We start from the raw sequence: 27965 nt of genomic DNA, 5'->3' as shown, positions 1-27965 counted from the left end.
ACTTCTCCAACTTACAACTGGATCAATGAACTTACATGTTTATACGACATTCACAAAGTTAAAAGCAACAACACTGTCGTGGATTTCTACTTCAACATACCCTGTTACGGACTTACCGCTAATCAAAGAGATAGGTGGATTCCAGTGTGTGAGAATTCCGTGGGTCTAATAGTGGCGTATGGTGTGCTCGGAAGAAAATAGTTCTGTCAAAGTGAAAGATGCGATGGAAGTTTTGAGGAATTTAGTCTTCCTTCTCTTCCTATTTGGTTTTGTTTCGGGGCAAGAGGGAACCGAAGAACCGTTCGTGTATCAGGACTTCAATGTAAGTTTGATTAAAGTTTGTTTTGTTTAACGACACCACTAGAGCACAATGATTTATTAATCATCGGCTAATGGGTGTCAAACATTTGGTAATTTTGGCATTTAATCTCAGAGAGGAAACACGCTAAATGTTTTCATTAGTAGCAAGGGATATTTTATATACACCATCCCACACCATAACACGGTCGTTGATATACCAGTCGTGGTGCACTGGCTGAAACGACAAATAGCCCAATGGACCCATCGACGGGGATCGATCCCAGACCGAACGCGCACCAAGCGAGCGCTCTACCACTGGGCTACGTCCCGCCCACGTAACTTTGATTAACTTCCAGCTAAAATAACAGGCAGGTATACAGGGGAGGGTTTCGAGTATCAAAACACCTCCATATTGAAGCAAATGTTTTTCTCTCATAGTTTTGAGGGGTGAGCAGAACTCAAACCACCCCCAACACCACCCCCAATAAATGTCGGTAGTCACAGACTAGACTCCCCACGCCTACTAAAATTCATGTACGCGCGCCTGAATAAAGAATACTTTTATATTGCTACATTTTATTTCAACTTATTTTCGTATATATATCAAATTGAGGTTGAAGCACGCTGTCCTAACCCCAAACCTCGGCTATCTAGATTATCTGTCCAGGACAGTGGGTTAATGGTTAGTTGTTAGTAGACTGTATGCGCCTACGTAGATGACCTTGTGTTTATGTACGGTAAAAGTGTGTTTTGTTTAAAAACACCACTAGAGCACATTAATTTACTACTCATCAGCTATTTTTATATGCACTTTTGTTAGATGGTTAATGTCATTTTGCTTGAGATTGTGTCAGTTTGGGAAAATAATGGTTGAAGTTTACATGTTTGCGTGACAATGTATAGGGATGAGTTAGAGCATGTGCGGGAGACAGGGTCAAAATTCGCGGTCGAGGATATTGTAAATTAAATAAGTTTGTTTTGTGTTACGTCACCACTAGGCACCATGATTTATTAATCATCAAGCATTTTGGTAATTTAGAGTGGAAACCCGTTACATGTTTCCATTAGTTGCAAGGTATCTTTTATATGCACCATCCCACAGACAGGATAGCACTTATCACGGTCTTTGATTACTGGCTGGAAAAAGAAATAACCCAATGAGCCCACCGACGGGGATCGATCCCAGACCAACCACATGGTAAATGGCGTCGCGTATGAAGAGTAAATTTTTCCATTATTTTTTTCTTTGTCCAGGATACAGACTTTTACGACTTTAGCGATTTTTCAAACACCAACGATCCATTCTCCACAAATTCATTTATATTCTGGCCAGACGCCTCTCAGCCGCAGGGTGAAGGTAAGTAGTATCTTGTTCATCTCGTTATCTACGTATTGAAGTGTTATGTATTTAAATCTCTCTTTTTCTCTATCTCTCCCTCCATCTCTCTCTATCTATGTGTATATCATTTATTTATTATATAACATTTAGTGAAATAAAATATCAGTGAACTAAAAGTGTTATCAGTCACTTAGTGACAATTTCACTATTTCACTCTAACATGTGTTATACTCACTGTAGAAAGTGTTACCTTCACTGTAAGAAAGCCGGAACTATTTTGCTGCTGGCATTTTAAAAATAAAGGTAAATTGCCAAAAGTTATAATATTATAATAAACAGAAAATTTCATGTTTTTGTTTTTGTTTTTTTGTATGATTTATATCTCATCGAGTGAAGTTTGCAATCATATCACACTCGTCGCCAAAGCGCGACTCGTGAGATATGATTGCAAACTTCACTCGATGAGATATAAATCATATTTGACAAAAAATATGAAATATCCTCTATTTATCGATCGATCGATCTATCTATCTATTTTCCTATCTTTCTGTAGATCTTTGTTTATCTATATATCTACCCATCCATCCATTCAACCATACCTTTCCTACAGTCCCCGTCTACTTTCTCTCTTTCCAGCCGGCTCGTTTGGACTTCAAGAATTACAAATCGCCACTACCTTCAAGAAAACCTTTTTCAAAAGCCCAAATATTGTTTATAACATTTCTCTTTATGAACTTCAGAAGACAATGCGATTACGAACCCGATCCTCGCGGAGTGTGCCGATGACAATAACCCATGTGATCAGATCTGCTACAAGATCGGGCCTGAGACGCACATCTGTGACTGTCTGCCAGGGTTCGCCCTTATGCCAGATGGAACCGCCTGCAAAGGTAAGCACAGGCGTTGACCTTGGAAGATGACAGCAACTCGCATGGAGGGGAAGTGCTATATATTATCAAATCGTCTTCAAACGGGGAGGTGGGTATATATTATCTTCACAGGCCCGTAGGAACTGGGGGGGGGGGTATGTCCCCCCACTTGAGGACGAATATGTATGGGTCTTTTTGTTCCTTTCTTTAAATAAAGATAAAAAATCTTACTTATGCTACATGTTGTGCGCACTCACTGAAGATTGCCCCATCCCCCCCCCCCCCCCCCCCCCCCAAGCCACTTCAGATGTTGTTGCTATGGGTCTGTTTCAGACGGGGAGCCAGTCCGCGCTGACCCCTGACCCCTGATCCCCGCTTCCCACATCTATGTCATAGAGTAGATTTTCTCCATAAAGGGGTAGTCTCAAACTTACTAAATACCCAAGCATCTTTATTATTTCTTGTTGTGAAGTGTAAAGGCCAGTCCGCGCTGACCCCTGACCCCTGATCCCCGCTTCCCACATCTATGTCATAGAGTAGATTTTCTCCATAAAGGAGTAGTCTCAAACTTACTAAATACCCAAGCATCTTTATTATTTCTTGTTGTGAAGTGTAAAGAGTATACCTTGAATTACTTGCCCACGACAACCAAATATATTTTGGTCATATTACTTTGCTTGAGTTATAATCACATGTTGTTTATCTTTGTCTACTTCCTCACAGATCTGGACGAGTGTAACCTTGGTTATTGTGGTCAGTATGGGGAATGCACCAACACCGCCGGAAGTTATATCTGTATGTGTCGTAGTGGATTCTATCTAGACGACAGCGCCATCTGTGTTGGTGAGGAAATTCATTATCTCTTTCTTCTATATACACGGCCGCCGTGTATAAAGCAACTTCTGCGTTAAGTCACAAATGTGGCGGCCTCCACTACGGTTGTATTTATAGAATTCATCGTTATACGCAATATATAGCACGATGGGTGTACGGTGGTCGACTGGACTTGAGTGCAAAAAGATCCTTGAGAAATGCGGGCTCGAGTAAGTACAAAGAAGACGAAGCAGTCAGAACGATTGTTAACTGTTAAAACATGTTTTGCGTATTATATTATAGATTATAGAACACCTTTAAAAGCTGTAATTCTGTTCTGTACGGTAGTGATTTAAAATAATAATTTCGAACCAGAGAAATAAAAATGTGAACACTGATAATGGGTCTTTAAATATTAATATATTAATTTCAGAAAAATATGGTTAAAGTAACTGGTAAACACAATTATAATATATACCAAACATTAATTTGTCATGAATTAGCGACAAACTAGTGGCAGCTTATATAATAATATATATTTGTAATCAAACATAACTGTGGCACACAACTAAATGTAAGACTGGGGTTGGGTTTTTTGTTGTTGTTCTTTTACAGATTTGGACGAGTGTCTAGACACCGAAATCTGTACAGGCGACGCTATTTGTAGGAATCTGCCTGGCACATACGGGTGTCTGTGTCAAGACGGCTTCATTTATCGGGACGCGGGGTGTTTTGGTAAGGAAAAAACAAAGTTTCTATATTTGATTTAATATAAGATATAGGTGTATTGAATGATAAAGCCTGTTCGGTTCAGACTTCAAACAATCCCTCGGTTAATGACTGTATTTAAGTGACCGAGGACATGGTCCTGTGATGGAATGTTCCTCGACCTGATTCTCTCACAGTCTGGGCTTAAAATGGAAACTGAGAGGGGTGGCGGCTGTGTCTCCACACAGACACAAACACACACACACACACACACACACACACACACACACACACACACACACACACACACTCTCTCTCACACACACACACACATACACACACACACACAAACACACTCTCACACACACACACACCTACACACACACACAAACACACACTCTCTCTCTCTCTCTCTCACACACACACACATACACACACACACACACACAAACACACTGTCACACTCACACACACACATACACACACACACAGTCACACACACACAAACACACAGTCGCAGTCATACACAGTCATACACACACACACACACATAGAGAGAGAGAGAGAGAGAGAGAGAGAGAGAGAGAGAGAGAGAGAGAGAGAGAGAGAGAGAGAGAGAGAGAGAGGACGAAAATTTACGGGGGTTTTCGGGGTGTATTTTTGCGCTTTGTTTATGGTCCTAATCTATATAAATAAATATAAATGTATGGCTTCCCCTCCTCACTAGTGATTCAAATATCGTTCCTACGGGGTTGATCTCCCACACACTATCACCCCGTAATTTTAACGACTATCGCACGCTGTGTCTCTCTGATCTACGCAAACCTCAAATGTGAAAATTCTATTTCTTATACTGTAAGATTTACGCTATCACACGGAGGTATTCCACATTTGTTGGAGGTCAATTTAAAGAGATCTAATTGGCTGCTCCATAGCGATGTTCTAGTCACTAAAGCCAAAACGTCCAATGAAAGTAACCTCACCGAAACCGACTGCTGTGGCAAGTTAACTGTACTCGCAATAAGCTTCAGTTGGAAAAGAAGTCTAAATCTTTTAAATTTGGTTTTGGACGATATGTAAAATCCCAATACTATACGCGTGTTTATAGATACTTCTTATTTTAAAACATTTTTGTTTAAAAACGTGTCTAGCTCGCTTCATCTCGCTAAATAGTATCTTACTGCCACTTAAAGGGACAGACCCTAGTTTTAGCCCATGGAAATGCACACTAAGTTTAGTTAATCTACAAACCTGTAACACATTTGGATAAAGTTACAACTGAGTGAAACATGAGTCTGTGACTTTGAAATTGTGAAATACCCTCTAAAAATAGACTAAAACTCGACTCCATAACTATTACTTCTCAGACGCACGTGCGTTTTTAAAAATATGACAAATGCATTTTATGATATTAAAAACATCAGGATGACCAAAAACACTTCGAATATACGAAAATGGATAATCTAAACAATAAAATCTAAGTAAAGTATGATTTCAGTTATCAAAAACGGCTCTAATAGTTTAAAAATATGCCGTAGGGTTTAAAAACTAGGGTATGTCCCTTTAAGTAATATTCTCTATTGTAAAAAAAATGGAAACGTCTTTTTAGATTTCAATGAGTGTGAGGTCGACCCATGTCACGTGAACGCGGTTTGTAACAACACGGCCGGAAGTTACTCCTGCTCCTGCCAAGACGGCTTCCGGGAAATCAACAACACATGCGCCGGTAAGTGATCATTAAATGATTGGTCAAAGCATTTGGCGCCCATTTTGAATTTTAATGCTTTATACGTAAGCATGTTATTCGCAAACACCAACTGGCAAATTGAAGTCATTTTCTTAGCTAAAGTTGGTGTTACATGACAAAATAAACATGGTTGCTATCGACTGGTACTTGGACTTGGAACTCTGTTTACCCCGGAGGTTTCAGGCACGCCCGTCCCGGGTCCAGTTTCTGGTATGTCCAGTGAGCTTACCTGGGACGGAGATTAATTGGTACAACCTCAGTAACGGGGCGGGACGTAGTCCAGTGGTAAAACGCTCGCTTTGATGCGCGGTCGGTTTGAGATCGATCCCCGACGGTGGCCCATTGGGCTATTTCTCGTTCTAGCCAGAGCACCACGACTGGTACATCAAAGGCCGTGGCATTTGCTATCCTGTCTGTGGGACTGTGCATATAAAAGATCCCTTTCTACTAATGAAAACATGTAGCGGGTTTCCTCTCTAAGACTATATGTCAAAATTACTAAATGTTTGACATACAATCGCAAATGATTAATTAATACTATTTATTAATATTATGACAATTACTACTAATGCCGTTATTATAATCACCATCTTGTAAATCGTTTTGATTTCCTTTTATTTACTTATCTATGAAGTATTTGTAATGACATAAAAGATCAGATAAATATGGAGAGGCTACAACATATTTTCCCAGATATTTTTTTTCCATAAAACTGCTTATTATAATGTTCAACTTTCTGTAAAAAAAAATTTCAGACATGTGGGCGGGACGAAACCCAGTGGTAAAGCACTCGCTTGTTGTGCGGTCGGTCTAGGATCGATCCCCGTCAGTGGGCGCGTTGGGCTATTTCTCGTTTCAGCCAGTGCAATGTGACAGGTACATCAACGGCCGTGGTATGTGCTATCCTGTCTGTGGGATAATGCATATAAAAGATCCCTTGCTACTAATGAAAACATGTAGCGGGTTTCCTCTCTAAGACTATATGTCAAAATTACCAAATGCTTGACATCCAATAGCCGGTGAATAATTAATCAATGTGCTCTAGTGGTGTCGTTAAACAAAATAAACTTCTTTTTTTCAGACATAGACGAGTGTTCTAACGCGATGAGTCCATGTAAAGGGGAGCTGGCTTGTTTTAACACGCAGGGATCCTACTACTGCTCCTGTCCACGGGGGTACAGGATAAACGGAACCAGTTGTTTAGGTAATATCATCAGAAATAATATAATATCCTTAAAGGTACAGACCCTTGTTTTTAAACACTAAGACATATTTTTCACTATTAGAGCCGTTAATGATCACTGAAATCATACTTTACTTATATTTTATTGTTTACATTATCCTTTTCCGTACAACCAAAGTGTTTCTGGTCATCCAGGTGTTTCTAATACCTCAAAATGCATTTTTCATATTTTAAAAAACGCACGTGCGTCTGAGAAGTGCCGGTTATAGAGTTGAGTTTTAGTCTATTTGTGAGGGTATTTCACCGTTTCAACGGCACAGACTCTTGTTTCACCCTGTTGTAACTTTATCCAAATGTGTTGCAGGTTTGTAGATTAACCAAATTTAGTGTCCATTTTTATGGTTTGAAACTAGGGTCTGCGGCTTTAAGTTAGCTGTCACTAAATAATAGTCAATCCAATAATTACCAAATGATGAATGTGGATTTAATATATATATATATATGTATGTATGTATGTATGTATATACGTACACACACACACACACACACACACACACACACACACACACATACATATGTATTGTTCAAGCATGTATATTATTATAGACTTGTGTTTTAAATACGCTGACCTTGGTTTTTGGGCAGTGTAAAATAGTTTCGGCTATTACAAGGTGTTGTTTTTGTTGTTGTTTTCTTGTTGTTTTGTGTTCATCCTGGTTTTTGAAGTAGCTCAAAATGCATTAGCATACACACACCCATCCCGTTGATAAGTTTGTATGAGCTGATTAGCATTGAATATAAACGAGCGATGATATGGATTAAAATTTTTGGTACTACGAAAAAATGCTCTCAGCTAGTCTAGTCTGGGCCAGACTTTTATTTTCCGACCATTTACATCTGATCTCGGTTTGCACGTGTAAGCGTTTGGCGCGTGCCGGAATTTTTAATATACATTGTTTTAATAAATATATGTTAGAAATGTATCTTATTCAATTGCCAAGATATTCTATAATTAAGTGCTCTGCGAATGATTGGGTTGGAGAGTACCAAACAAATTATTGATTGAATACAATCCGAAATAAATGTCTAATTGTAAACTGTAGAGAGAGACCCTAATATAGGCATTGCCTGTCAAATAATCCCTAAGCAATGTTAATACAAACGTTAATAAATAATGTTTTGTTTTCTTTTAAATCCGAAATAACTTTCACGTAACTACATGTGAAGAAATTGACTTTTAATGGTCTTTTCGTGCAAGAAACTTTAAGGTTACATAGATCTAGACTTGCGGGAACAATGTCGGAACGAAATTATCGTTCTCGCAAGATTCAGGCCCCTGGACTTAAATTTCAATGAGAAATACCTCACCATCTTTTAAGAGGACCAACTACTGGTATCTTTGATAAATAATTAGTACATATTTTCAGATATTGACGAGTGCAAGTTCGGAAAACACAAGTGTGACGACAACGCCCACTGCGGCAACCTCGACGGCTCGTACTTCTGTCAGTGTCTCAAGGGATACAACGGCAACGGATACGTTTGTTTTGGTAAGGTGTAGAGTCAATGTTTGTTACAAATACCAAAATGTGGAAAATCTTATATACCACTTCGTTGAGAGAGAGAGAGAGAGAGAGAGAGAGAGAGAGAGAGAGAGAGAGAGAGAGAGAGAGAGAGAGAGAGAGAGAGAGAGAGAGAGAGAGAGAGAGAGAGAGAGAGAGAGAGAGAGAGAGAGAGAGAGAGACAGAGAGAGAGAGCGAGCGTTTTGTTTAACGACACCACTAGCCCACGTTGGTTAGAGGGAGAAATAGAGCGACAGCGAGACACGCACAGAGAGGGGGATTGAGAGGGAGGAAAGGAGGGACCCGCTTTAACAACATAAGCCACTATTAACAACAAAAAAGCACCGACACGTGTATTTCCCTTAGACAGAACAGAACATACCACGGCTTTTGATATACAAGTCGTGGGGCACTGGTTGGGGCGGGGGAAAAAACGTGTCATTAATTGATAGCTTCCTTTATTTTAGTAATTTGTTTTTGTTCCTTAGTAACACAATATAATTGCCTTGCTTTTGGTCAATACGAAATCCGTTACGCTACAAAGAGACGGTCGATAGAAAGTAGTCAATTTTATCATTAAATGCTCGCGAATGGTGATAGTTAATAGCGCATAAAATTGTTTTCCAGACTTCGTCATTGTGATACGTATCACAGCTGCAGCGTATCAGATGATAACTGACAATACAACAGCTCGTGTTATGTAACTAAACACTAACCAGTGGCTCAGTCTTTGTTGTTTATTTATCCGGAACAGACACTCTTTCTGTGATATGTCAAAAAGCCAGGAATCTTTTAACTGGCTACACCGTGTAAAACATTCATTATTTTCTTTAGGATTTGAAGATGTATGGTTTAATCAGCAAGTTGATAATCATGTAATATTTATAAAAAGAGTTAACATGCGCCTGTCAGATCACTGTATTCAAGAAATGGACAAATTGTTGAACAATTCACCAAAATGTAATATTTTAAGCCATTTAACAGATACTTTTTGTTTACAATATCATCTGAGGATATCATTACCAATTTGTTATTCATCTCTTATCACAAAATTTCGTGTTTTATCGCACCAATTATTCACTGAACAAGGAAGGCATTGTGGAACTGAACGATCACAGAAAATGTATGTGTAATCGGGATAACATTGAAGATGAATTTCATTTTATTTTAATTTGTCCATTGTATTTTCATATTCGCATATTGTATGTAAATACTATTGGCTAAGACCGTCTGTTTTTAAATTAATACAATTATTGTCTGTTATTTAAAATATGCATTACATTTAAGATCGCAACATGTATAACTGTCCATTCTCCAAATACACATCCACGTGTTTATGTCAATCATTGTTTATATTGTATATAATTGTATGTTTATGAAAGAAAGAAAGAAATGTTTTATTTAACGAAGCACTTAACACATTTTATTTACGGTTATATGGCGTCAGACATATGGTTAAGGACCACACAAATTTTGAGAGGAAACCCGCTGTCGCCACTACATGGGCTACTATTTCCGATTAGCAGCAAGGTATCTTTTATTTGCGCTTCCCACAGGCAGGATAGCACAAACCATGGCCTTTGTTGAACCAGTTATGGAGCACTGGTCGGTGCAAGTAGTTTACACCTACCCATTGAGCCTTGCGGAGCACTCACTCAGGGTTTGGAGTCGGTATCTGGATTTAAAAATCCCATGCCTCGACTGGGATCCGAACCCAGTACCTACCAGTCTGTAGACCGATGGCCTAACCACGACGCCACCGAGGCCGGTTGTATGTTTATGAGCCACACGGCTTAAAGTAAATAAACTACAACTACAACAACTATGATATCACTAGTGTTTGATGAACGTATAAACAACTACAATAGTACTTAGTGGTCAAATTGGTTTTAAATCGATAAATTGTAAAAATTTAAAGCAATCAAATAATTTGAACATTAGTATGCAGACAAAACAGCACATACTATGGCCGTTGATATAAATCATTTAGAGAATGGGTCCACTAAGTGGGTTCAGTCCTATGACCTAAGTATATGACGCGAGCACTTTACCACTTGAGCTAGATCCTGGCTATGGGAAGATATAAGATCGTGAGAATGACTTCTCTTGATAACCGCCAATAATTAACCTCTTCTTATCTGGACAGATGGCGCCGTGGGTGGGGGTTTTCAGACGGTGGCGAGTGAAGTTTATAGAGGGTCGAGACATGCTCCATTGCAACCTTAAAACCCACCCCCTGCACACGCGCCTGGAATCGTGAATTTCTGACACGCTTTTTTTAATTGTGCGCCTCCTCCCAGATTCAGAACCGGTTTAAAGAATCGCGGTATCTGTAGCAGAAATAAGAGCGGGTCCCCTTTCCCAGGATATATATTTTGCAAACCCCTCGTGGAGAGGGAAAAAATGACCTAGGGAAAATAAATGTGCACATCACCGCAGGGCCCCCTGAAGCGCGGGTCCCGTAGCACGTGCTACATGTGCTACTAGGATAAACCGGCTCTGGCCAGATTTAAAGGACGGGACGTCGGCCAGTGGTAAAGCGCTCGCCTGATGCGTGGTCGGTGGGCCAATTGGGCTATTTCTCGTTCCAACCAGTGGACCACGACTGGTATATCAAAGGCCGTGGTATGTGCTATTCTGTCTGTGGGATGGTGCATATTATAAAAGATCCCTTGCTGCTAATGGAAAAATCTAGAAAGCCTCATTTCTAAGACTAAATGTCAGAATTACCAAATGTTTGACATCCAATAGCAGATGATTAATAAATTAATTTACTCTATTGATGTTGGTAAACAAAACAAACTTTTAACATTATATATACTATCTAACTGGTGTATTTAATATCACACACAGTATAACATATGGGAATAATGACCATAGGAATACGAATTTATCTGCATAACACCCGTATATATGCAGAGCAAAAACAACATAATATATAGGCCCGTGGGAACGACTTTGGGAGTTGCGAGGCATTGACGGATATCGGGTACAAACTCTATATCAGATTTTGGTTGCAATGGCGAACATTAATGTTATTTAAAAAAAATAAAAAATAAAAAAAACCCTCACAAGTCGGGGACACGTGTCTCTCCCCCCCCCCCCCCCCCCCCCCCGTCCCGCGTTCCTACGGGCCTGGCCCCCGTTCCACAAAATGATCTTAGCGCTAAGATCACCTTAAGTGCATATGTTAGTTGTGCAGATACGGTGATCTTAGGGCTAAGATCGCTTCGTGGAACGGGGTCCTGATATGCATTTATCTACATAAATATACATTAATTACATGAACAAACATCTGTATCATCAAATACATAATATGTTATTTAAGCCTTATAAACCTGCTACTAGTGATAGTAATATATTCTGGCGGAACACAGCGAAGGGTGTCGGAAACTAAATCTTATACTCAGATTAGGTACCCTTTTTAAATGTTACTGCCCCTCCCTAGAAAAATCGTGAATCCGACCCTGAAACGTCACCCTCACTAGTAACCGATAACGTTATTATTTCACTAATAAATATTTAAAATAAACTGCACTAAGATATAAAATAAATACACTGACCTCACTTGATGATAATATTCTAACTGTAGATTACTGAAATAACAGCTAATCGTTCTCATAGCTTCGCCATATTATAAATGCATACCAAGTAATTTAATTAATATTTTTTCTTTTACAAGTTAAATATGCTCATAGACAACAAACAGCGATACCTTTCACATATTTCTAAATTTAAGCTAAATTTAGAAGTATGTACGTATAGCAATGTTGATGTCCATAACCATATTGAAACGTCATCGTATTGTTGACGTCATAGTAAAGTGTTCGGCAATGTCCGTAAAATACGGAAACTATCGTGTCATTCAAAATTTTGTTTTTGTTTTCAATAACAAACGAAATTCAAAGATAAATTGAAGCGCAGAATAGTACATATGGGCCTACATTTTAAGACTTGCATATTCATTAACACAGGATTAACCCGACACCGCCATAATTTATAGATTTCGCAACATAACCTACTAAATTATAAAAAGATGCAAACAATATTTGAGGGGGCAACGATTTTCAGTCTCTTCTTTTTAGATAAGGGATCTGTTGCGACCTGTGTGTTTGGGTGGGGGGGGGGGGGGTGGGGGGAGAGATAAGGGATTTATGTTTTTTGGGCGCTTGTTTTTCGTGGGACTAGTAACCTTTCTAGACTACTAGTGCCCCATCTTCATAAATCAAGGCTGAAAACGAGGAACGAATATTAGCCTTGATTTATGAAGATGCTAGTGCCCTGGACCAGTGGAAATAGTTCTTAATTTCAAGACTGGTGTTTTACCAAAGCGTGGGTGATGGTTCACGAAGGCATTTCAGAAGCTGTTTTATATGTTACTCATAACATATTTTTTTGTTTAAATTCTAGATGTTGATGTGTTTTGAGTCTTATGTCTTACTGATACTATATTATTTGTTTAAATACCAGATGTTGACGAGTGTCAGATGAACAACGGCTCCTGTAGCCAGCTCTGTGACAACCTTCCTGGCAGCTTCCAGTGCGCATGCCAATTCGGATATAAACTACTGCATGACGGAAGATCATGTGAAGGTATTGGAAAAACTGTCCACCACATAATAGACAAGAAACCATTTACCTGTAAAATATATTAAGCAGTTAACCTTAGCTGTAATATTCTTTACGTTATATTCCATTTGGTAGGCAGTACTGTCCAGTGTTTGTTTTCAAACACGACAATGTAGCAGTCTTTGGGCGTAAATCGTAACTGAGTACCTTCAACGATGTCTAATTAAAATTGTATCATGGCCGGCCATCCTTGTCTCCAGACCTATCGCCAATAGAACATCTTTGAGATGTGTTGGATAGACACGCACTGCGTCAATAACTGACACCAAGGAATCTGTAGGACTAGGCATGGCCTTCGAGGGCCGTAGCTAGGATGCTTGTTTATTTAATAATAATAATTTTAAAAAAACATTTTGGGGGAGGGGGGAGAAGGAGGGCAGAGAAATTCTTGAATGAACGAGCATGGAAGGCGCAAGATACTAGAGGCTCTAAAATACCATTTTGCAGCCATTTCAGGGAGGTTACATACTTAAAACGTCAATATCAATAACCAGTAATTTATTTATTTATTTATCTTTTTTCTTCTTCTTTTTTTTGGGGGGGGGGGGGGAGGGGGGTAATATGAGCTGATCCTATATCAACTATTATGATACCATAGCCTACGGCTTGTAAGCATCTCACAAAGTTGTTTTTACTGTGTCTCTCTTTTTCAATACATAGACTTGATACATACTGATGAATAAAATAAACTTAACAGCTAATATTGACTGCAACCAAAACCCTCACACATAGTATCCGGAATTTAACTTAATTAATTTTTAATTTTAACTTATTTACGTGCTTATGTCCAATTAAAGTTCAAGCACGCTGTCCTGGGCACACACATATATTTTTAAAAACATCGCTGCCTGCTACAAAGTGCTTATGTCCAATTAAAGTTCAAGCACGCTGTCCTTGGCACACCCATTTTTTTTATTTTTTTTAAACATCGCTGCCTGCTACAAAGTGGGAGGCACATGCTCCTTGCCCCCCCCCCCCCCCCCACTTCATACGCCAGTGAAATGTGGTCTCAAATTCAATGGGTTCCATATAACCGTAAATAAAATGTGTTGAGTGCGTCGTTAAATAAAACATTTCTTTCTTCTTTTTTTTTTTCTTTTTTCCTTCCTTCAATTGATTCCCTTGTTTCTTTCCATCAGTTTACCAAGATCATTTATTAATAGAGTATTTATAACTATTTTAGTAGTGATTTAAATTTGTTTATCATTTAATATTAGTGAAACGGTTGGGGTTTTTTTTTTTTTTTCTTCAGATATTGACGAATGTGCCATAGAGAATGGTCTGTGTTCACAAAGCTGCGTCAATCTGCTCGGGTCGTTTGAATGTCGGTGTAACACGGGGTACCAGCTCCACATCGATAACAGAACGTGTGCTGGTAGGTTTCTGTCAAACATAGATACAGTGACGTAGCCTACCTAGCGTAAAACAACTAGGGGTAGTAGATAATGAATCGGGACAAATAAATATAACACGGCCCTGACATTATTATACCGGCACGGTGGAAGCAAGTAGAGATTGTGGGTGGGGTGGATAGGGTAAGAGTTTAGGGGTTTCAAGGTATGCTTCCCCGTAAAATTTTGTCCTGATAAGCAATTTCCTGCATCCTAAAAGTAAAATTCATCTCTGCCTACCTGTAATATTTTGTTTCTTTTGGGGGATGGAGATAGGGGGTCGATTTTGTTTGTTTTTCTGAGGGGTTTGGGATTTCTTTTATTAGTTATTTTGAGTTGTTTATTATTATTATTATTATTATTATTATTATTATTATCTGTTTTCTTCTTTCTTTTTTGCGAGCATGTCTTATTGTTTTTCTTTCTTCATCATTTGTAGATTTAAACGAGTGCCTGATGGAAAATGGCGGTTGTCGTGGATACTGTGTCAACACAGACGGCTCCTACCACTGCGCATGTCCAGATGAGTTAGTCCTGGGGAAGGATAATCACAGTTGTCAACGTAAGGGGTGTTTCACTGACGTACAGGGGTGGGTGGGTAACTTAGCGTAAGGGCTAATCCAGATAAGGTCAATAATAATATGGCCGTGCATTTTGTCGACTTAAGAAGTAGATTGGTGTACTTGTTTGGGAACGAGAGCTAGTCTAATCGCCTTGTGGACTCTCATGGACAGACTGGAGACTCACTCTCTCTCTCTCTCTCTCTCTCTCTCTCTCTCTCTCTCTCTCTCTCTCTCTCTCTCTCTCTCTCTCTCTCTCTCTCTCTCTCTCTCTCTCTCTCTCTCTCTCTCTCTCTCTCTCTCTCTCTCTCTCTCTCTCTCTCTCTCTCTCTCTCTCTCTCTCTCTCTCTCTCTCTCTCTCTCTCTCTCTCTCTCTCTCTCTATCATATCATATCATATCATATCATACGACTGTATAAATTTCCCCTGAAGCCTTATCTGTTGAGACATATACACGACCTTGGCTATACTACTGTTTTTTGTCTTCTTGCTGTTGTAGCTATCAGGAGCTGCAGGGACAAGAATGGAGGGTGTGAACACGACTGCAAGGACTTGGATTTCACCTTCAGGTGTATCTGTAGACCTGGCTTTAGTCTGGCCCCTGATAACAAACACTGTGAAGGTAACACTCTCTATTGCGACCACCTGTCTATAATACATGTATCTGTAGACCTGGCTTTAGTCTGGCCCCTGACAGCAAACCCTGTGACGGTAACACTGTATAGCGACCACCTGTCTATAATATACGTATCTGTAGACCTGACTTTAGTCTGGCCGCTCACAGCAAACACTGTGACGGTAACTCTCTGTATAGTGACCACCTGTCTATAATACACGTATCTGTATACCTGGCTTTAGTTTGGCCGCTGACAGCAAACACTGTGAAGGTAACCTCTCTATAGCGATCACCTGTCTATAATATATGTATCTGTAGACCTGGCTTTAGTTTGGCCCCTAACAACAAACACTGTGAAGGTAACATGTCTATAGCGACCACCTGTCTATAATATATGTATCTGTAGACCTGGCTTTAGCCTGGCCCCTGACAACAAACACTGTGAAGGTAACACTCTGTATAGCGACCACCTGTCTATAATACACGTATCTGTAGACCTGGCTTTAGTTTGGCCGCTGACAGCAAACACTGTGACGGTAACACTCTGTATAGCGACCACCAATCTATAATACACGTATCTGTAGACCTGGCTTTAGTCTGGCCCCTGACATCAAACACCGTGAAGGTAACACTCTGTATAGCGACCACCTGTCTATAATACACGTATCTGTATACCTGGCTTTAGTTTGGCCGCTGACAGCAAACACTGTGACGGTAACACTCTGTATAGCGACCACCTATCTATAATACACGTATCTGTAGACCTGGCTTTAGTCTGGCTCTTGACAGCAAACACTGTGATTGTAACATTTTGTATAGCGACCACCTATCTAAATAACACGTATCTGTAGACCTGGCTTTAGTCTGGTCGCTGACAGCAAACACTGTAAAGGTAACACTCTGTATAGCGACCACCTGTCTATAATATATGTATCTAGACCTGGCTTTAGTCGCCGCTGACAACAAACACTGTGTAGGTAACACTGGGTATAGCGACCACCCGTCTATAATATATGTATCTTGACCTGGCTTTAGTCTGGCCGCTGACAGCAAACACCGTGAAGGTAACACTGGGTATAGCGACCACCTGTCTATAATATATGTATCTGTAGACCTGGCTTTAGTCTGGCCGCTGACAGCAAACACTGTGAAGGTAACACTCTGTATATCGACCACTTGTCTTAAACGCACGTATCTGTAGACCTGGCTTTAGTCTGGCTTCTGACAACAAACACTGTGAAGGTACCTCTGTATAGCGACCACTTGTCTTAAACGCACGTATCTGTAGACCTGGCTTTAGTCTGGCTTCTGACAACACTGTGAAGGTTGGTGTGTAACATTGTATAGCGACCACCTGTCTATAATACACGTATCTGCAGACCTGGTTTTAGTCTGGTCGCTGAAAGCAAACACTGTAAAGGTTAGACACGGTGTGTAATACTGTATATAGCGACCACCTGTCTCTAATACTCGTATCTATAGACCTGGCTTTAGTCTGGCTTCTTACAACAAACACTGTGAAGGTAACACTTTGTATAGCGACCACCTATCTATAATATATGTATCTGTAGACCTGGTCGCTGACAACACTGTGAAGGTTAGTGTGTAACACTCTGTATAGCGACCACCTGCGCATAAAACTTATTTGCAAACCTGACTATAGTTTTGCCGCTGATAATAAATTGTGAAGGTTAGTGTGTAACACTGTATATTGAGACCACCTGTTCACAATACACGTATCTGTAGACCTGGCTTTAGTCTGGCCGCGGACAACAAACACTGACAGTTACTGTGCAACACTGTATACCGACCATATGTTCATAATACACCCATTCACTATGTATAACAACCACCTGTCTATTCAGATGTATTTGTAGACATGGCTTTAGTATGGTTGCCAACAACAGTGTGAAGGTTTGTGTACAACACTCTGTATAGTGACCACTTGTCTAAATACATTCCTATCTGAATACCGAATATATCTGAATATCTGTGTATAACATTTCATTCATTGAATATATTGAAACAATGGATAAAAGGTCTCTGTTGTTTTTGTTTCAGATATTAATGAATGTTTAATGGTCAATGCCGGATGTGAACACCTATGCATAAACACACCCGGAAGTTACAAGTGCGCATGTCACGACGGATATCAACTCAGACGGAACAGGCACGGGCAGTACGCGTGTGAAGGTATTCAGGTCTAGGGATAGATTTTAGCCATCAGCTCTTCATTTGTCATTTTTATACAATCTAAGCTGGGATTCGAATCCATAGTCTTTGGTATGGGCTTGTGCGATTCACTGGAATGCCTTACCATTATCTAGACCATGAAGGGAACGTTTGTTTGTTTAAAGTTTGTTTTGTTTAACGACACCACTAGAGCACATTGATTTATTAATTCATGGCTGTTGGATGTCAAACATTTGGTAAAACATGCTACTTGGTGTCTTTGATTATTGAGAGAGAGAGAGAGAGAGAGAGAGAGAGAGAGAGAGAGAGAGAGAGAGAGAGAGAGAGAGAGAGAGAGAGAGAAGGAGAGGCAGAGTACAGCGAAAAAGCCACAGACATTGAGAAGAAACAGATAGTGAAAGAAATTGACAGACAGACAGACATACTATATAACCTATTTCTGTCTTTACCACAGCTACATGTAACCCTCCGTGTCAAAACTACGGTACGTGCGTCAGGCCAAACGAGTGCAAATGCCCTGCTGGATACCCAGGACCCGGATGTTCGCGTAAGTATGTCATCACGATTGCTTAACATCATTCGTAAATATATGGAAGTGAAGAAAGGCCTATTTTGATGACATCTTTGCTAAGTATTAATCCACTGTGACTTCTTATGTACAGCTGGGGCGGATCTAGGGGGGGGGGGGGGGGGGGGGGGTTTGGGGGGTTCAAGGTGTCCGGACCCCCCTTCCCCCTCAAATTTGAGAAGTGCCCCTTTTATTTAAGATTTTTAGGTTTTTTACTAATTTATTTATTTTTTTAAAATTATTATTATTTTTTAAAAATCTAATTATACCAAAGAAAATCCATGTGAACTGTGTGTAATTTTTCAGTAGTGCCTTTTCATGTTATGGTGCCCTTTTTGTCTTGGAACCCCCCCCCCCCCCCCATCAGAAAAGCTGGAACCGCCCCAGTACAGCTATAAAAAAATCACTGTTCATTATTACTCTTGTAAAATTTATTACCCGTGTTACAAAAAGTCCGGATAATTTCTAGATTTGTTCCAGTTGTAGATGGTTAGGGCCTACTCTATACAGCTTGAAATATTGCAGTTGTTTCACTATTGGGGGCGGGACGTAGCCCAGCGGTAAATCGCTTGCCTGATGCGCGGTCAGTCTTGGATCGATCCCCATCAGTGGGCTATTTTTCGTTCCAGCCAGTGTACCACGACTGGCATATCAAAGGCCATGGTATGTGTTATCATGTATGTGGTACGGTGCGTATAAAATATCCCTTGCTACTAATGAAAAATTGTTTTCCTCTCTAAGACTGTATGTCAAAATTACCAAATGTTTATCATCCAATTGCCGATGATCAATGTGCTCTACTGGTGTCGTTAAACAAAACAAATGTTAACTTTATTTCATTATTGAACTACAAGCCTGTATCATTTGTTTTAATTTTGAACGATTGTACAGTGTAAGCATGGGATGCTATAAAATTCGACTTCCTGTTGTAGCTATGTGCAACCCTCCCTGCGGACATGGCGGCACCTGTCTGAGAAGCAACACGTGTGTTTGTAAGCGTGGCTGGCGAGGACCAGGGTGTAGAAGAGGTATTTGTTTTTCAAATTAATATTTGTTACTGGCGTTTGCCACTTCATTTTAATAGAATCTAATGATAGATGAATTGTGTGGAGTTGTGTCGGGTTTTTGTTTTTTTCTTTGTTTTGTTTTGTTGTGCGAGTGGTTTGGGGGATTTTTGTGGGGGAAGGTTCGTTTTATTTTTGTTTTTTGTTTGTTTTGTTTGTTTTTTGGGGGGTGGGTTGGGGGTCGATTGTTTTTCCACGTTCAGCTTACCTTGGCCTTTTGTACAATACACTAATATATACATGTATTTGATTCAAATAAAGCCGTATTTAGAGCAAAACATCTGCAAAAATAGTGATCAATGCTAAGTTAAATAGAATAAAAACAATTTGAAAAATAATCCGTTTTTGCAGCATTTTACAATAGTAGTACGTTTTTATTCAGTCTTATTGCCCGATTCATTTGTAATTTATTCAGCACTGTGCCAGCCTCGATGTCGAAATGGCGGGAAATGTATCGCGCCAGGCACCTGTGAATGTCCTGAAGGTTACTCTGGAAACAGGTGTCAGACACGTAGGTATACCTTACATTACTAAACTTTCTCACCCATTTAATGTCATAACCTTTCTACATTCCTGGTAGCTCGAGTAGTCTGCCGTTCGAGAGCTAGTCGGACGTTTGTACTCGGGCTATATCGCTGGTGGATAACTTAACATTTTGTATTATTCAAACACGTATGGCTCTACAGTCTTAAATAAAAAATAAAAAAAGATCTTATCATTGTTTTTTTATGTAAATAATTCTTTCTTTAAACCTGGATATATTAAAATTATATGCAGATGCTGTAGGCTAGCCTTTCCAAACTGTATCAATTTTTAATCAACGCTATGTCGTAGCCAGGAGATCTTTCGGATAACCAATCAAAACATCACTGATACAAAGTTAATTTGAGTTACTCAAGCGCTGGTGTATTCATCAAGTTCACTCAACAAGAAATGGCGTAGGCATTTGTCAGATCTATGTAACGGAGTCGGGAGTAAGATTGTTATTTTCAGTGGGGCACGGTGTAGTCTGTAGCAGATTGGCCGTGTTGTGTAGTATATGGGGAGATTGGTGTGGTGTAATGTAGTGTACAGTAGTGTGCCATATTATATGTTTTGTTTAAGTTCCCACTGTCCACTTCACATTTTTCATGCCCCCCCCCCCTCCCCCCAACCCCACGAGGACGGAAATGTACGTTATTTTGTTCTACTCTAGCCTATATAAATAAAAATAAAAATCTGGCTTGCCGCTAGAGCCTGTGCCCCATCCCAACTCCAAATATCATTCCTACCATTAAGCGATCTTAGCGCTAAGGTCTCCATTAGAGCTACGATTGCTTCGCCATGGAACGGGGCCCTGAGCCAATTTCACAAAACATCGTCAGTTTACGTCTGCGACTGGCAGTTATATTGGTCATGTATGTTAACGTGTTTGGCATCTATTTCAGGTTAAAAAAATATATATCATTACGAAAGATGGAACATTTTTAGAACAAACGAAAAATGAATTATGTGTACTTCAAACTATAGGTATTGTACTCTTAATAGCAGTAATTAAGAATTGTGGCAAAGTCGTACTTAGTTTACGTACAAAACTGGACTTACGGTGTTTTAAAAAACTGGGCCCTGTTACCTCAGTTGAATGCCATTTTATTTATTGTGTGGTATGCAGTATAAAGTTGTAAATATACAAACACGATGTACCGTCTGCCATGCTAGTAATTAACCTGTGTGTGTAACATCTACTTCAGCGACGTGCACGCCGCCATGTCAACACGGAGGCCGCTGTGTCCGCGTCAACACGTGCTGGTGTCCCGCCAACTTCGCAGGGTCGCGCTGTCAGATACGTGAGTACTCACCCGGTAGTTAGGGCGGGTCAACAAATCACCACTAGGTGTGTGTGCAGAAAATTGTCATGCGGCGGGCGACGTTTCTGGGGATGGTCGAGTAATATAATATAAATATATCTATATCTATATCTATATCTATATATATTCTTCAAAAAAAGAAACGCAAAAGGGTACAAATGGGTTATAACTCCGATTTTATGTTTCCTACCGGTTCATGCTTTGTGAATATAAGGTCATTGCATGTCCCAAACACATTCCCACGGTTACATTCGATAAAACGCAGCTACTGTACAATAAAGTTCCAAAATGTGAATATTCGCAAAAACGCAGCCACGTGCAAACCATGTCACCACTGCACGTGCGTTGTCTGCACGTGCAACATGAACACCGACAGTATAAAAGTGCAGGGTGTTCGCTTGCCTGGCCTCTGTATCTGGCCGACAGTTGACAATCCAGGACATGCCACGTCTCAGTGAACCGCAGAGAAACAATGCCATCGGCCGACTAGACGCAGGCGAATCCAGAACGGCCGTTGCCAGGGCATTCCATGTGTCCCCAAGCACCATCTCCAGACTGTGGGACCGTTACCAGCAACATGGATCAACACGTGACCTCCCTAGATCCGGTCGACCACGGGTCACTACCCCCGGGCAGGACCGCTACATCCGGGTACGCCACCTTCGGGAACGATTGACTACTGCCACCTCCACAGCCGCAGCAATACCAGGTTTGCGCAGGATATCCGACCAGACCGTACGGAACCGCCTACGTGAGGTAGGAATTCGTGCCAGACGTCCAGTTCGAGGTGTCATCTTAACACCACAACACCGTCGACTCCGACTGCAGTGGTGCCAGATTCATCGACAATGGCCTCAACTGCGATGGAGACAGGTGTGGTTCAGTGACGAGTCCCGATTTCTGCTCCGACGTCATGATGGAAGATGTCGCGTGTATAGGCGTCGTGGTGAACGTTATGCGGCAAACTGCGTGCAGGAAGTGGACAGATTCGGCGGGGGTAGTGTCATGGTGTGGGCAGCCATCTCACACACTGGCAGAACTGACCTGGTCCACGTGCAGGGCAACCTGAATGCACAGGGCTACATTGACCAGATCCTCCGGCCACACATCGTTCCAGTTATGGCCAACGCCAACGCAGTGTTCCAACATGACAACGCCAGGCCTCACACAGCACGTCTCACAACGGCTTTCCTACAGAACAACAACATTAATGTCCTTCCTTGGCCATCGATATCACCGGATTTGAACCCAATTGAGCATCTATGGGACGAGTTGGACCGACGCCTCCGACAGCGACAACCACAGCCCCAGACCCTGCCCGAGCTGGCAGCAGCCTTGCAGGCCGAGTGGGCCACCATCCCCCGGGACGTCATCCGTACTCTGGTTGCTTCAATGGGCAGGCGGTGCCAGGCAGTTGTCAACACACGCGGAGGCCACACGCGGTATTGACTCCAGATGACCTTGACCTTGGTGGTGTGTCCTATCACTTACTCACAATGGACTAGAGTGAATTGTGAACAATCCTGCAACATTTGGTAATTATCGGACTCACCATTCAATAATTAAATCAATTCTCCAAATGTTACGACAATGTGGTTTTGCGTTTCTTCTTTTGAAGAGTATATATATATATTGTTTTGAGGATATCTCAATATATTACAACTATTTTTTATTAATTGGGAGAGGGGGGGAGGGAGAGAGAGGGAGGGAGGGAGGGGGAGGGAGGGAGGGAGGAGGGAGGAGAGAGGGGGAGGGAGGGGAGAGGGAGAGGGAGGAGGAGGGGAGGGGGAGGGAGGAGAGACAAATAGACAGTGAAATGGTACATACCTTGCAATAGGTAGCAGTACTTTTATTAGCACTGAGTTCTACCAATTTTGCCGTTGGTGATAAATGTGACTGGGTATGCTGTCATAAACTGTTTTTGTCTGGCAAGTGGCAAAGTACTAGCAAGCACTATTGTGTTTGAAACGTGTGTGGGGGTCCAACTAAAATCAGAATGAAAATTATGTGCAACAAGGATATTCAAAGACGCTTTCCGTTGTCTGAGGTATTTGTGTCGTTTCTTGCTTAAAATAGTAGTAATTTGTTTCACATTTAGTCATGTGACTTTCTTCTTCTTTTTTTTAACTTTTATTCCCTCCTTCAGCACCATCACGCTGTAACAGTGAGTGCCTAAACGGCGGAACCTGCGTGGGGTTCAATCAGTGTAGATGTCCTGCCGGTTTCAGAGGAAAGCGATGTCAAATATGTATGTACTAAATTTATATAATACACATTTCATAAGTTAACAATGCTTTGGCATACTCATTCGCAGAGCCGGTTTAAGGACCCGCGGGGCCTGTAGCACAAATTACAGCGGGCCCTCCTTCCCAGGATATATATTTTGCAACCCCCTTCGGGAGAGGGGGTAAATGACCTGCAGAAAATAAATGTACACATCACCGCAGGGCACCCTGAAGCGCGGGGCCGGTAGCACGTGCTACATGTGCTACTAGGATAAACCGACTTTGCTCCTTCGGAAAACAAACCCCTGAGAGTTTCTTCAAAGTTCCATAATCGTGGCTTCTTGCCAAAAGTGTTTATTAACTTTTGATTTTAAATATAAAGATTTTAGCTCCAACTGCATGCTCATATAACATTAACTAATTTTATATATCAGTAGAAAACAAAAATTATTGGAAAATGTGTAGAGGATGAGAGACATGTGAAGCATGTTTTGTATACACTATCTACCCATAATCCTTTCTCAACGAAGAAAGCAGTTTAGTGAATACTTATTCATGTAATACAAATTTATGTTGTTACATGGTTTAGAAACGTTATGTGTTTCAAGGAAGGACAGAAATGTTTTATTTCACCACGCACTCAACACATTTTATTTACGGTTATATGGCGTGAGACATATGGTTAAGGACCACACAGATATTGAGAAAGGTAACCCGCTGTCGCAACTCTTTTCGATTAGCAGCAATGGATCTTTTATTTGCATCATCACACAGAGGATAGTACATACCACAGCCTTTGTTACACCAGTTGTAGAGCACTGGCTGGAACAAGAAATAGCCCAATGGATCCTAGACCGACCGCGCATCAAGCGAACGCTTAACCAGTTGGCTACGTCTTGCCCATGTGTTTCAATGTCAGAGCCTAACCTTGCATTTGTAACAGCCAAAACCTGTTTTTATATTTTATAACGTCGTAGAGACTTTTTATACACACAATAGTGTTATTATTATTGTTATTGTTATTGTTGTTGTTGTTGTACAAACTTGTATTTAACTATACTGTCTCTCAGAATTCCATAAGGAATGGGTTATGTACTTTTATGTTTGTTTTATTTTGTATGTGTGTATTGTTTATTCCTTTACACTTTACAAATGGTGAATTATAAAACGATTACTCGTGGGACCAATTAATTTGTCGTTAGTTATCACAACTACATGTAAAAATAACGAAATATTATACTTGAAACTGTAATAATTCTATTTGTAAATGGTTCTATTCCAGCTACACGAGTCCACTGCCGGCCGCCATGTTTAAATGGCGGTACGTGCATGCCGGGTAACAGGTGCCAATGTTCAGAAGGAACGCGAGGATTTCGATGTCAAACCAGGTAACAGTGTTATCATCTTAAAACGAATAACAAACCAGGTTTACATAGTAGGTTTATTTACAGTTTGCTGTCAGTATAACACGTTTTTGGCTTACAGTTCTTTTAACGACTAAAATTACATATAGTTAGGAAGGAAGGAAAGAAATGTTTTTATTTAACGATTGACTCAACACATTTTATTTACAGTTGTATGGAAAGAAAGAAATATTTTATTTAACGACGCACTGAACATTTTATTTACGGTTATATGGCGTCAAACGTATGGTTATAGACCACAAAGATAATGTGAGATGAAACCCGCTGTCGCCATTTCATGAGCTACTCTTTTCGATTAGCAGCAAGGGATCTTTTATATGTACCATCCCTTAAACAGTATAGTACATACCACGACCTTTGTTACACCAGTTGTGGAGCACTGGCTACATATTTAATAATTAGATACATGTTCTTGTTTGGGATACAAGTGTTTTTATGTTGTGTTTTTAGTCATCCAAATATATATATATATATATATATATATATATAAACACACTGAATCTATATACAGACACTGATATATCAATGAAATAGTTTTAGTCGTTATAAAGGCCCCATTAGTTGAAAACTTGTCGCAATCACAGCAAACTCGGGACAGTCTCTTTAAAACTCCGATAATCAGTTTGTTTCCTGTTAGCAAACAATCGTGTTGCTAGGTAGAGATTTCATTTCATCTTAAAGGGACATTCCTGAGTTTGCTGCATTGTAAGGTTTTTCTGACTATTAAATTTTTCTACGATTAAATTAACATGTTAAATTATTTATTTTTTTATTTAGAATATCAGTGTCTGTATATTCAATGTGTTTCTGGTCCTCTTAATATTTGTAAGAAGCACTTAGGAAATAAACTATAATTTAACCTAGCACAAATATTAGAACGATCAGAAACACGTTTAATATACAGCCACTGATATTTTATGCAGAATTTTTTTTTTGATGTGTAATTACAAACGTTAAAAAGTCTCCGTTAGTCAATAACATCTTAAAAAGTGCAGCAAACTCAGGAATGTCCCTTTAAGAAGTCTCCGTTAGTCAATAACATCTTAAAAATGGCAGCAAACTCAGGAATGTCCCTTTAAAGAGTCACATAGACTGGATGCGGCGCGTGTGTGCGGTCAGTCTAAAATAAATCGAAATACATTAGATTCAACGAGAGCGTCTAGACTGGATGCGTGTGATGTGTGATTCTGCTAAACGCATGCGACCAGCCGCAATCAGATAATCGTATATGTTGACTATGCCTAAAACGCAAGCCGCAGACGCATCAGACAGATCGCACGCACGCGCTGCATCCAGTCTCTGCGAGCCTTAATTGTGACTTGTTTTTGTCTGTACAGACATTGTCCAGTGGTGACGTTCACGCAGACGATGAAGCGAGGTGTACGACGTTCGTTTAAAGAAGCGTACACCGTACCGTGCGGCCGCTTCGACTGGGATACGTGCACAGCTTACAGGTCAGTGGGCTACCAGCGATAGATTTGGGGAGGGATAGGGGATGATCAAGGCTTCCCGTTAACATCACAATGTAGTTTTCATTAATAAGTAAAAGCTCCAATGTTCGGTATTACCTATGCCAATAATACTATTAAAGTGCATGTATTAAGAATAAAGAAAGAAAGAAATGTTTTATTTAACGATGCACTCAACACATTTTATTTACGGTTATATGGCGTCAGACATATGGTTAAGGACCACACAGATTTTGAGAGGAAACCCGCTGTCGCCACTACATGGGCTACTCTTCCGATTAGCAGCAAGGGATCTTTTATTTGCGCTTCCCACAGGCATGATAGCACAAACATGGCCTTTGTTGAACCAGTTATGGATCACTGGTCGGTGCAAGTGGTTTACACCTACCCATTGAGCCTTGCGGAGCACTCACTCAGGGTTTGGAGTCGGTATCTGGATTAAAAATCCCATGCCTCGACTGGGATCCGAACCCAGTACCTACCAGCCTGTAGACCGATGGCCTGCCACGACGCCACCGAGGCCGGTCTGTATTAAGAATAGAACATCCAGATTTGTTGTTATTCAGTTATACGCCAATCTTTGATTTCCGATGTATTTTATGTGTAATCGATGTCACGAGCAGATAAAGGATGGGGTGGGTGGTGGGGAGGTTGGGTGTCCCCTATATTTATGCCTGGAAGGTAGGAACAGTATTAAAAGTAACAACGATTTTTGCATGTTGCATCAAAGCAATTAACAATACATGCTAAAGATGAAACGACAGACTTGTTAAAGATGAACTTGTTTCAGGCATGTGTGTGTGGTGTGTGTGTTTGTGTTGTGCGTGTGTGTGTGTGTGTGTGTGTGTGTGTGTGTGTGTGCGTGCGTGCGTGTGTATGTGCTTGCAAAATAATATGTAGCATTTTAAAACAAATGTTAAACTCTTTTTCAGGACAGTCCAAAAGTTTGTCTATAAAATAGCCTATAAAGTCGGATACAGGAGGAAGTGTCGTCAACATGCTTGACGTGTTAGGTGTGCGGCTTTCTGTCTGGACATGTCATCATTTGAGCTGATGTAAAACGGGTGCACTATAGAGCATACTACATGAGTGGTCATTGGATACCATTTATCTTACAACGAGTTGTTTTTGGGGTGTTTTTTTTATCTTATGAGAGAAAGTTTGTTATACACCAATAAGAAGTTTGTTTTGTTTAAAGATACCACTAAAGCACACTGATTTATTAATCATCTGCTATTAGATGTCAAACATTTGGTAATTTTGACATATAGTCGTAGAGAGAAAACCCGCTAAATTTGTCCATTAGTAGCAAGGGATCTTTTATATGCATCATCCTCTAGACAGGATAGCACATACCAGGGCCTTTCATGTACCAGTTGTGGTGCACTGGCTGGAGCGATAAATAGCCCAATAGGCCCACTGATGGGAATCGATCCCAAACCAACCACGTATCAAGCG

The 27965-nt window shown here is 40.5% G+C and overlaps 1 protein-coding gene across 2 annotated transcripts; it reads left to right on the top strand.

Moving 5' to 3' along the window:
• The first annotated feature begins 17 nt into the window (after positions 1-17).
• LOC121389452 (fibrillin-1-like) lies at positions 18-27806 on the top strand. 2 transcript variants are annotated; one of them, XM_041521082.1, is made up of 21 exons: positions 18-322; positions 1555-1657; positions 2380-2529; positions 3232-3351; positions 3937-4056; positions 5639-5755; positions 6858-6980; positions 8387-8509; positions 12992-13114; positions 14403-14525; positions 14981-15103; positions 15601-15723; positions 17779-17910; positions 18365-18457; positions 19411-19506; positions 19958-20053; positions 21273-21368; positions 23536-23637; positions 24897-25002; positions 26376-26492; positions 27440-27806. In XM_041521082.1, exons 1-21 carry the CDS (start codon positions 179-181, stop codon positions 27510-27512), a joined length of 2403 nt encoding a protein of 800 aa, XP_041377016.1. In that variant the 5' UTR covers positions 18-178; the 3' UTR covers positions 27513-27806. The 2 variants fall into 2 exon arrangements, 1 of the variants encoding a protein (XP_041377016.1); XR_005960068.1 differs by lacking the exons at positions 26376-26492; positions 27440-27806 and having other exon boundaries at positions 19958-20057.
• The last annotated feature ends 159 nt before the right edge of the window (positions 27807-27965 follow it).

The sequence above is a fragment of the Gigantopelta aegis genome, chromosome 14, assembly GCF_016097555.1.
Source record: "Gigantopelta aegis isolate Gae_Host chromosome 14, Gae_host_genome, whole genome shotgun sequence".
In the NCBI taxonomy this organism is placed as follows: Eukaryota; Metazoa; Mollusca; class Gastropoda; order Neomphalida; family Peltospiridae; genus Gigantopelta; species Gigantopelta aegis.
Note: the sequence above shows the minus strand (reverse complement) of the source record. Positions and strands in the feature narration are given on the sequence as shown.